The 11,539-nt window shown below is 44.7% G+C and overlaps 1 protein-coding gene across 2 annotated transcripts in view; it reads left to right on the top strand.

Annotated features, from left to right (window-relative positions):
* Window positions 1-154: 154 nt before the first annotated feature.
* Window positions 155-11,539, top strand: part of SCCRO4 (DCN1-like protein SCCRO4) — a 71,200-nt gene continuing 59,815 nt past the window's right edge. The window contains exons 1-5 of one of the 2 annotated variants that reach the window (XM_075688183.1): window positions 155-292; window positions 1,357-1,418; window positions 3,809-3,943; window positions 6,447-6,532; window positions 10,242-10,318. In XM_075688183.1, coding sequence (XP_075544298.1) covers window positions 275-292; window positions 1,357-1,418; window positions 3,809-3,943; window positions 6,447-6,532; window positions 10,242-10,318 — 378 coding nt within the window. In that variant the 5' untranslated portion in view covers window positions 155-274. Of the gene's footprint in view, window positions 293-1,356; window positions 1,419-3,752; window positions 3,944-6,446; window positions 6,533-10,241; window positions 10,319-11,539 lie in introns of both variants that reach the window. The other variant, XM_075688184.1, reaches the window with a different exon arrangement.

Below are 11,539 nucleotides of genomic sequence, written 5' to 3'. Positions count from 1 at the left end.
TATGTGGGAATAATTCACGTATCAATGTAGTTTTTACTTAACTAGGAATGAAAACACATTTCAATTTAATTTATTATATAACTATACTTTAAAGATTTGTCTTTGATTAACGCAATTTATTTAGTTTTAGTATAAAAGCGTATTACGTGCCGGACCACCTTGTGACTTCTTCAATCATGCTCGTGATGTGCATCGAGTAGACGAATAGCAAGGAATTGTTTCAATTACAGTTATTTGAACAAAATATTCGACACAGTAGTTTGGGTAAATATCGATGCAGGACACGCAGAAGGTTGGTTCGAACTTTACTTTCCTGCCACAACTAAACCGTGATCGCTAAATGCGGTTTGTATCGAGTCGCCTCTGAACAGTGCGTAACCGTAGTTGCTGCTGTCCTTTCGTTTTTTGTTGAATATATATGTATTTGCATATTTGTCATCGACGGTCAAGACAGCTAATTTTGGACAGTTTATTACAATCTGTGTTGTGCTTTCTAATGCACTTACTTTCTTATTCAGTATAATAAAATAATGTACGCAGCTATTAATTGGAAGCGAAGCGACTTTGTGAAGTACCAGTGACTGCTCAGGCAGCGTAACGTCTTCGCTTTTAAAGGTCTTTCTCAAATATCTTACATGGCAAGCACTGACCGTGACTCGTGGTACCGTAACCTGTCGGCGTAGGCGCCTAACGCAGGAACGCCCTTGGTACGCAGCTTCGTTGATGTCCGGCATTTGCTTCTCCAGTGCCATACAACAGATTCTAGGCATCACTTGAACGTAGCGATCTCTTTAGTGACTTCAGTTATTTTGGCTTTCCTTTATTTTGCTGTCGTTCGCTTCCTTTTGTAGTAAGACAGTACCTTGTAGTGATTACATTTTATTTTTATTGTTGAACAAAATGGCTCTCGTTGGACGGGTGATACGAGCGTTGTTATTCGATCGGGAAACCCCTTTTTCTTTTTGCCATCTTAACATAGTAATTGACCGTACGACGCCTTGACGTTACAGTTTTGTTCTTACGTGTACTGCGAACAGATTTCGTAGATACTGCTCTCCCTTAGAAAGCCCCCCCTACGCTATGATGAAGTAAGCTAACTGGTCGTCAGCTACGCAGTTAGGCTGATTGCGTTGTGACGCTAGTTTTCGGTGTTATTTTTCGGCTCTGGGTATAAGTTGACATTTGGTGCATTACAACGTAGGTAAATTTTCTTATGTCCTATCCGTACGGTCTGTAACCTTGTTTGTGCGCTTGCGCATTTGTTTTTGTTTTGTAACGCTTGCAGGAATGCGACTCATGCGCGTCTCTCGATGCATCCTCATTAGTTGCCCCGTTTGCTCTCTTTTTGCATTTCAGTCACCGTGGCGCACGCTAACACAACAAATTCGTCCTTCCTCCAGTATTCGTTTAGGAATCTAGTGAGTGTACAGATTCGTTTTTCATGGTCTCTTGATGTCTGTCCTGTTTACATATTAATTTTATAGATGTTGGTGCCAAGAGTGAGCTCTTAAACGAACCTTGCTTGCTGTGTAGCAAAGATTTCATGAATTTTTGTTCCTTTTTGTTTTGTATTGCCCAGAATCGCATTTGACCATAGTTTACATCATCGTTTATGCCACTAATGAACATGCTCATTAAGAAAAATGTTTGAGTTGATACAGGAGGCAATGGACACAGGCACACAGTAACTGTAAATATTTTTACCACTTGCTGCAGTGTGCTCGACTTACTATGGTCTGAATAAGCTTATTACATTTAGCTGTGATATTTTTTGCAGCTGTCTGCTGTTGCTTTGCATTTTCTGCCAGGTTTAGGTGCAGTTGGTGTGACCAGTTAGGCTATGGAAAGTGGTCTGATAAAATTATGCGTTGATGTCATGGAAGTCTTATGATCAGCTGCAAGTCAGTCAATGACTATCCAGCATGACCATGTTGTGAATGTAAATCTAAATGTATATGCCATCATGACCATCGTGCAGCAGTTTCATCCCAAGTCTATTCCTTAGGGCCGTATTCTTAAACAATCCATTTCGGCGATAGTTTGTTGTCAGGCATGCGCTGATTGGCTGGTTGAGCAAAATCGGATGACGTAGCTCATCTGGTTTTGCTAAAGTAACCAATCAGCGCACGCCTGATGCCGAACTATCACTGAAGTGGATCGTTTCAGGATATGGCACCTTGACACACTTTGTCACTAGCCACAGTGGCACCCTGCCTACATCATAACCAAAATCTGCCGATTGGGAGTGGTGGACGACTCGAGTTGAGTACACAAGGGAAATGAATTGTTGCGTTATATTGGCCCAGGGTTCTTCACAGAATGCCTTCATTTGCAAGCAAGACACATGATAGTAGAATAGAAAATAAGGCTGGAACATGCAGCCCTAATGTGAGACGGGTGGTGGGGTCAGTTGGTATTGAATGTTGCAGGCAAAGTGGCGTAGGGTAGACAAGGACATTAGTACGAAGATGCACGTGCACACGTCTCTGTGCGTGTCTTTTGTCATACACTGCTTTGTGCACATGGGAATAAACTGCTGCACAGAGTGCAAGACAAGTTCCCCAAGAAGTGGACTTGGCAGATCATTTCACTGGCTGGCTGTTTTTTTGTTTTACACACGTGGTACCTGTGTGTAGAGTCACATGTATGAAAGAAAATGTAGAACCATTTCCCTTACATAGCTACATGACCTTGTGCTCATTGTAGATTTGCAATGTTGAAGCTAAAACACCCGTGTACTTAGATTTAGGTGTGTGTTAAAGAACCCCAGGTGGTCGAAATTTCCGGAGTCCCCCACTACGGCGTGCCTCATAATCAGAAAGTGGTTTTGGCATGTAAAACCCCATAATTAAATTAAAAATGTTGAAGCTGTCATTACCTTGTTGCTTGCTCTAATTCTAATGCGAAGAGAAAGTACTGACTACTGGCAGCTTGCACAGAGAGGCTGACCCACTTATTTTTCAAGTGCCATTGCATCTGCCTTTGAACGCTGTTTTATTTCTTTTAGTGTGGTCTCTCTCATAAAATTCACAGTAGTGTCAGTATTTAGATGCTGTGTTACTAGCTGGCTGGTATACATAGCCATATGCAAATATTGTCTTCATTGTATTCGAAAAAGAAGTTTAGGAGAGTACTGATGCATTTTCAATGTGTAATTTATTTTTGAATGCAGGCACAAGCCCTGTAAACACTGTAAAACAAATACTGGCAAATGTCATGGCACCCTAGATAATTTACAATCTTTGTTTCTGCAAACAAGTTTTTGTTCCAGTATCCAGGAGGTGGCTGCATGATGACGTTATGAACTTATGATATGTTGGCTCATTTTTCTCAGTTTTTGTGGGTGCCATGCACGAGCACAGCAAAAAAAAATGTGCACAGCAGTCTTGCTTATGTTTTCAGAAGTAACATGATCATACCGAGCTTTATTGCTACATGATTTCAGGGAATTACGTTTTGTGTCATGACATTGCGATAATGCTGAGACCAACTTTAATATCAAATTAAAATGTCTTATAAGTGTTTCCCAACTTTCATAATTTATAATTGTCATTCTTTTTTTATGCATGAAGCTTGTAATATAGTTCCTACAGCTTTGAAAGTATGTGTCTGTACTCCTTTAGTAGCAATGCACTGCTGTGATTGGAAGCAATATTTTGTAGTCTTGAAAAGAGGAGCTTATTGTGAGCGGCCTGAATATTTGTGTTGACATGGTGCTTGACTCTTGCCCTATTGTGTGTGTGCGTAACCAGACGCTAGTGGAGTCAAGCAACGTGTTGACAGGAAGCTGCAGCAACCACACTTGCAGTGACCAGCCCCCGCTCCGTAATCAAGCTCAGCCGCTAGACTTCAGAATGGGCCCCCAGCGCCGCCGGCGTGCTGACAACCATGATGATGATGCTTTTGGTGCGAGCAAGCGACTACGTGGAGGAGCACACATTGGGTGAGCACAATTGCTTTCCTTGCTGTCGAGACGTGAATAGTAGTATACAGAAAATGGCTTGTGCTGTGAAACTGCCACGGTTAAATTGTTTTACTTTGTTCTGGTGACCCACACTGGCCAAATTACCGCTATTATTAGGTTATCACTACACAAGACGTGCTTGGTGTATTCAGAGCTTTGCTAATGTTGTTGCCAAATCAAGAGTGAGACAGCCATGTCTAATTAGATTGCATGCTTTACGCAAACAGCATTGTACATTCTCAAATCTATGGGAGCACCAGCGATTACTCTGGAGTATATGCAGACTCCTGTTTACATAATTAATTATAAGTTATAAGGCTAGATTCAACGACCACAAATATCATTATCTCTACAGTGTTCTTTTGCTTGGTGGGCACAGGTTCAACCAGTGACATGTTGTCACTTGCTATTTCTTATAGTGCTTCTGCTTCCTCACCGGGATATAGCTGATTACCTGAAAGGCATTATGCTGTGTAGTGCTTGCACCACATCTGCTTTTCTTTGTATTGCAGTTTTAAATCCAGCAATTTATCTGCCTGTGGCTTTGTTGCCTTGTGCAACTGATCAAATGCAGCTATTATACCAGTTTAGTGATAGTAACATACAAACTTCCACACATTGATGGTCAGCGATATGCTAACCATCAGTGTGCGGTGCTCTGCAGGCTCAGTACATGAGTTTGTCTCCTAGCTGTGGTCATGTTCCAGTAGAGACAAAAATTGAAGGTGCCCATATGCTCAGATGCTTGTTAAAAGACCCAGCCATCCCTGCTGATGTGGGACATTAAACCCAATCAGTCAGTCAATCAATGAATAGCATTGGTGAATTCTGGAGATGAATGAAGAAGGTGAGAGAAAGTTACACGCTAAGAATGCCAATAACATGATCCAATGGTCAGCATGCTTTTAAAGTAGTTGAGGGGTTGAATGCAACAATATTAAACTACTGACGATGTTTTTTGTAGTGATTAGATACTGTGCTAGACACATGTAGCATGTGTATAAATATATATATGAATATAGCTGCATAAATTTGTGTGAATGTTTTCAGCATGAAGAGGCAAAAGGTCTGTATTACCTGCTTGACGTTTTACATAAGCGCCTTAAATTGTGTTATGTAGTTTTGGTACCTCTTGCCAAATTTGCTTTATATATTGAAACATGTCATTCATTTATCCTGTGGAGTTTTTGCTCTGTTCGTATGTGTGAAGAACTACTTCATGTGCATTTTGCTTATTCTTCCTGCAACGTATAGTGCTTGCTAAGATGCTTGTTAAAGCATGCAAAATAATGTATTCCTTGATAATAAATTCTCCTATAAAATCACACTGAACTGCTAGAGGAAAGCTTTTGGCAAATTAACTGGAGCGCCAATGTATTTCATAGCACATTATAAGGATACTTATTCAAAAGGGATGCTAGTCTTAGGATTGCTGTTAAGTAGACATGACCTGACTGCTTCTCAGCTTTTCATTTGCAACACGTGCCCAAAAGTGACTACAGTAAACTTCCAATAATTTGACTCTTGTTAATACGATTTTTTGGGTTAATTTCATCCTGACTGAAGCTCCTGGCAGGCATCGAAGCATTTCTATGGGTTCTTGGGATGCCGACATGACCTGTCGTTGCACCGAAAGTCGGTCAAAGGCTTTGTTGACCTTTTTACATGGCAGTCGCCTATTAGAAAGACTATAATGATCCCATTCCGTCCCTTCTCGCTTTTTTTTCCCACGCTTTTATTTTTTTCACACTCTTCTTTCCGTCTTCCCCTTTCTCTTCCCCTAGTGCTGGGTAACAAACCGGAGGTTTTAACTCTGGTTAACCTCCCTGCCTTTCTCTCATTTGCATCTCTCTCTCTCTCTCTCTCTCTCTCTCTCTCTCTGGGTCCAAATTTCCATTATTTCAATCCCAAAATTGGTCTTCACTGGATAATTTAAACTTGACTGGTTAAGTGTCCACGTCAGTGCTCGTACTGTGACTGGAGACGTACTGGTACATATGCGTGTGCAAATTAAGGAACACGCGCTGTGTCCCGTAACAATGGCACCTTTCCCCGCTTGGTATAATTCACCGCATAACATGGTTGTACTGCGGTGAAGCTAACTTTGAAGGCAAATACTGTCAACCGAATCACTGGCATGTTTCGGCGTTTTTTCTGTATTTTGTATAATTCGACCAGTTTTGTCAATCCCGCCAGGGGTGCATTAATGGAAGTCGACCATAACTATAAAGTTAACTCGCAATTCTTTTTATTTTGCTACCTGAACATCGCAATTTGTGATGCAAGTAATGTCTGTGATTTCAGATGATTTTCTCTGAACAGGCTAAATCGCACTATATACTCCATGCAATGTTCTAAATATTTGTTTAAATAAAAAAAGAAACACCCAGAATATGTTCACCGAGTACACTCTACTACGGCTTGAATTATTTTTCATGCTCTTTATCACATAATCGTCATTTTGGCTTCATTCTACCTCTAGGTCTAAAAGGACTCTTTTCAATAGTGAATCCACTATGCCGAGCTTTTCTGAGAAGCGGTGTCTTGCCCTCTTCCAGGAATACACAAGTGAGTTCTGTTACATGTTACAAGTTCTTTTGTGATGGCTCTAACTTTGCAGCATAGTCAAGTAAACACTACATGCCATATCCCCTTCAGGTGCTGTGTGCGCAAATGTGCATGACAAGATAGCACATCATAAGCATTGATGAAAATAATAAAATTTAGAACATGGCACATATATCTTGAAACACATATCATTGGACCCAGGCTGCAAATCTGAATAATAAGTGTGAAGTGTTTCAGTAAAATGAGCTGGAATGTAGATGGCTGGATATTTGCCCTCATTGCCAGTATGTTGTTATGTACCGGGTTTGCTTCTTTCATTTCATTCCACAGTGTTTTACATCAGGCATATTTTTCAAGTGTTTGGATAGGCACATTATAAGTGTACTGGGAATGAAATAATTGATATATTATCACATTTCGCATTTCTGTGAAGGGTTCCTGTGAAGGAGGGGATATAATATATGCAGACTTCTGTAACATCTTTTATAACATAAGTTTTCACTTTCTTAGGTGGGAAAAAGAGAAAATGGTCAAGCAGGCATTTCCTTCTGGCTTTCTTGATAAGCATCTTGGACTCAAAAGTTGCAGACACAAAAGTTGTCTTTTTTTTTTTAATGCAGGGCCACATCCATAAATGGCAACTAGCTAGGCATATAGTATTAGTTCAGCCTAATGTTTCGGGGGTTCGGTTCAGACTTCAACAGGGGTGAACTCTGTTGCCATAACAGCATTTTATGTATCTGAAACATTCGGTCTAATTAAACCTAATTGGTTGGCACTTGGTTTGACTTTGTGTTTCCTAGCCGAATTAAATTTAATGTGTACTTTAAATCTCTATTTTACATATTGTGGGATTCTCCTCCGTGCTCTTGGGACAAAGGAACGACAACACAGTAGTGCAAACAGTCACAAGGGCATTTATTGCACCTTTCATAGATCAATGCCTGCTAGCCGAGTTGCTATCCACAAAACATGCCGATGGGCGCGCGACAAATCTAGAAGTCCGACTCACCGCGACCGGAAAACGAGCGAATATGTTCGCCCCATGCTGGATCCCAACGCCTGGTCGTTCGCGCGTACTGTCACGCGAATGGTGGCGCATTCCAAGGCGGCCACGCGAGGCGGTCTCGCGGGATGTCCACGCCGTTCGCCGACCCGCCGGGGAAGAGACAGCCCGTCCTCCCCTGCGCCCCCAAGTAACCTGCCGTGAGGCGGCGTTAGCAACGCAACACTCGCGCCATCTCTCGCACTGCGCCCCAACCACATCGACCGCCGCGGGCATCACGCAGGCCACGCGGCGAAGCCGGTTTACAGGAGACGCGCCATGCGGGAAAAACATATCAGGGGACGCGCGAGAGTCGCGCATCCCCACATCCCCCCAACCTTAAATCACTACATAATCCGGCGAGACATGTGACACGGTCTAACATCAAACTGTGCTTCGCGAACAAGGTAGAACATTAAACAGTGGCCGCGCCGAGGAAATGTCCACGCTGTCCATAGCATGCGAGCCAACATTGTCCTTGGCTGCACCGCTGGCGTCCGCCGGTCACAGCGGCAGCTTTGCGGACTCGGCGGCACGATTCCAGGCCAGGACTCCGGAAACGACGACGCAGTAGTCGGAACGAGCAAGCGTCGCTCGCGCCGACGCGCCCTGCTGGCGAGAGCCGCAGTAGCTGTCGGTGGCCGCCGGCTCTTTTGTCCGCCGCCGAGGGTTGTGAGCTGGATACAGGAGGCCGCCGAAGTCGCTGCGCCGAACTGGCCACAGCATCACCATCGCCCGGGGTGGCTCGATCGTAGTCCAGGGCAGCAGCGTCGACGATGTGCAGGTGACAGCAAGCCAGGGGTGACTCCAATCACACTGCGTACATTCAACACACTCGGCAAACACTAAAGTAGTGCAAGGGAGAGGAATTATGCATGCGCATCGCCCACGTGGTACGATGTTCAACTCGGCTAGCAAAAGATCGGGCAGCTACTCAGATGCTAAGTTCATGTGAACGAAGCTCGCTTCCTTGAGTCGAACGAGTAATTTCAATTCGTGCGAGGCGAAATAGAATGAGGGAAGCAAATTGCAACCCCTCAACGCCACGGTCCACCAGGTTGTGTCCCTCCATGTGCGACAGGCAGCTTCGTAAAGCCTTAGGCCTAAAGCGTCGCTACCCTGACAAGCGGCATCCAAAAACAACAAAAGTGAGCGCAAAACAGGCAGCCGCGAGGAGACGTCGGCTCTGTTAGGTGGTCTTACCCCGCTCGGTGCACACAGCATCCGAGTTGACGGCGCCCACCGTCCCAGACGGTGTCGGAGCGCCCGGTGCCAGGCCGCAATACCAGTCAGCCTGTAGTGGCACCCGTGGCCCGCGGCCACCCGGCTCCCAGAGCCACGACTTCATCAGAGTCAGAGATAGGAGAAGCTATTTACATAAGAAATTCGGACCACCCACGAGGCTTCCGTACTCACTCGCTTCAGGCTTGCCAATATGCTCCGCGGGCGCTCAGCCTCGCTCTCCCAGGATGCAGACCACGTGGCTCTCGTACTGACGAATGTCATTAAAAAACACTTGCGAAAAGGCTTAGCATGTTGACGTGTTCAAACACACTACAGCCACCATCACCTCGCTCAAGAAAGCACGCCGCCGACGCTAGCGATCAAAATTCACGCTAGGCCTACGCTTCGGTTCAAACAAAGGTCTCGAACGAAGCAAAACTGTTAAAACTATCGTCCGATGCCCCAAGAGTCCCACGTTGGGCAGCCAGATGTGGGATTCTCCTCCGTGCTCTTGGGACAAAAGAACGACAACACAGTAGTGCAAACAGTCACAAGGGCATTTATTGCACCTTTCATAGATCAATGCCTGCTAGCCGAGTTGCTATCCACAAAACATGCCGATGGGCGCGCGACAAATCTAGAAGTCCGACTCACCGTGACCGGAAAACGAGCGAATATGTTCGCCCCATGCTGGATCCCAACGCCTGGTCGTTCGCGCGTACTGCCACGCGAATGGTGGCGCATTCCAAGGTGGCCACGCGAGGCGGTCTCGCAGAAGCATGGGTCGGCGGCGCGCGGGATGTCCACGCCGTTCGCCGACCCGCCGGGGAAGAGACAGCCCGTCCTCCCCTGCGCCCCCAAGTAACCCTGCCGTGAGGCGGTGTTAGCAACGCAACACTCGCGCCTCTCTCGCACTGCGCCCCAACCGCATCGACCGCCGCGGGCATCACGCAGGCCACGCGGCGAAGCCGGATTACAGGAGACGCGCCATGCGGGGAAAACATATCAGGGGACGCGCGAGAGTCGCGCATCCCCACAATATTGAATGAAAAAAATTGACAGTTCTTGTACATACACAACTGTAGAAAATGATCCTGCATATACAAAATATATGGAATATGAAGTTCTTTTTCATCCTAGAGCACTCTAGAGGTTGTGACTTATTACTCGTTGATACACCAAATTAGTTGGCACAACTTGTAGCTCTCGATTTAAACTCAGGTTTCCTGCAATTGTTGTATTCTTGCCTTTTGACGATGCCAGAAGTTGAAAACTCCAATAACAACAGAGATTGTGGAATAGTATATTAGTAGTAACTACATCCAAGTGCATAATGGATGGACAATTAGCACTGCTATTTTATTGTCATGTGCGATGAGAGCACGGTTGCTGCACCATTCATTAAAACATTTGAACTTTTTTGTTCCCTTTGTACAACAGCGGTGGACGACCCAAAATTGATGGGACCTGATGGTATGGAAAAATTTTGCGAAGACATTGGCGTCGAGCCTGAGAATGTGAGTTTTTGATTTTGTTTGTCAAACTGGTTGATGTGTGAAATGTTCAGCTTGTGTACGTCATGTGTAATGTGCTTTATGCACTGTCTAAATGAGTGCATACAGTCTGTGTCTTCTTTCCCATCTGCTAACACAGGTTGTCTAGAGTGATACCACGTGTATGTAAAGTGTTGTTGCATTAACTGCACATTGTAGCCTAATGTGTGTGCTCTCTTTGCTGATGGCACTGCAAGACTCTGGCTTTCTGTTAATATCTCTTCTTGAGAATGCACCAGTTAAGACATTTCAATATTTCTCACAGACAGTATGAACTTTTCTACTCACATAATTCTGGATGTGTTCTACTGTTATAAATCGGACATGCTTGAGCACTCGGCTGTTTAATTTGTGTGACAGCGGAGCAAGTGTTATATACTTGAGACTTTTTGTATGGTGATGGTATATGACAGCATGTCTCCTAAATTCCTGTTTTTCTGCAGGTAAATGAAAATTTCCCAGACGATTATGATACTCCTTAATGCAAAATTTGAGTGCAGCTTTATACGTGTTTGCATTTCGCGCTATATTGGCTGGCGTGAACAATCTGTCTCACGCAAACGGAGTGAAATGTAGTGCGGCTGCCTCGCTTATCTGGAGATCACAAGAGCCAGCATGTGGGTGACGCGTGGGTGCAATTCACAGCAGCCGCTGCCGACACCTCCCAGACGATGCGCGCTACTCTGGCACCATCTCATAGCCATCGTCTCTGCACTAAGCTTTTCTTGCTCTTTTGCCACGCCCTCCTTTTCCACTTTCCACCTCATGGTTCCACTGCACCCTCCTCCTCCGCTTTCCTCGTGTCTTTCTCCCGCTGCGCTCCACGTTCTGCCTTTCATCGGTCACTATGCTCTTTTGCTCTATTATGCCACCACTCACCGCTGGAACGGCTGCCTAAGAGCTGTGTTCTAAAATGTCTACAGATAGTTATGTTATCAGAAACAATCTGGGGCATTATTTTAAATGTGGGAAAGAACCCTTCTTGATATGTATGTTGCTTAAATTGGTTCAGACAGATGCCATCATCTTTCAGCACTACAGCCCCTTTTTAGCTGGGTTCACACGACAGACCAAATACTACATTGTTGTAGGGTGACATCAGATGTTGGCAGTGACTTGTCCATGGTTATAGTCAGTATAGGCTAATCAGGAAGAGCACTTTTCTGTCTTAAAAGGGAGCACAGT

Source organism: Dermacentor variabilis, chromosome 4 (assembly GCF_050947875.1).
Source record: "Dermacentor variabilis isolate Ectoservices chromosome 4, ASM5094787v1, whole genome shotgun sequence".
NCBI lineage: Eukaryota > Metazoa > Arthropoda > Arachnida > Ixodida > Ixodidae > Dermacentor > Dermacentor variabilis.
This window is presented reverse-complemented; position numbering and strand designations above follow the sequence as displayed.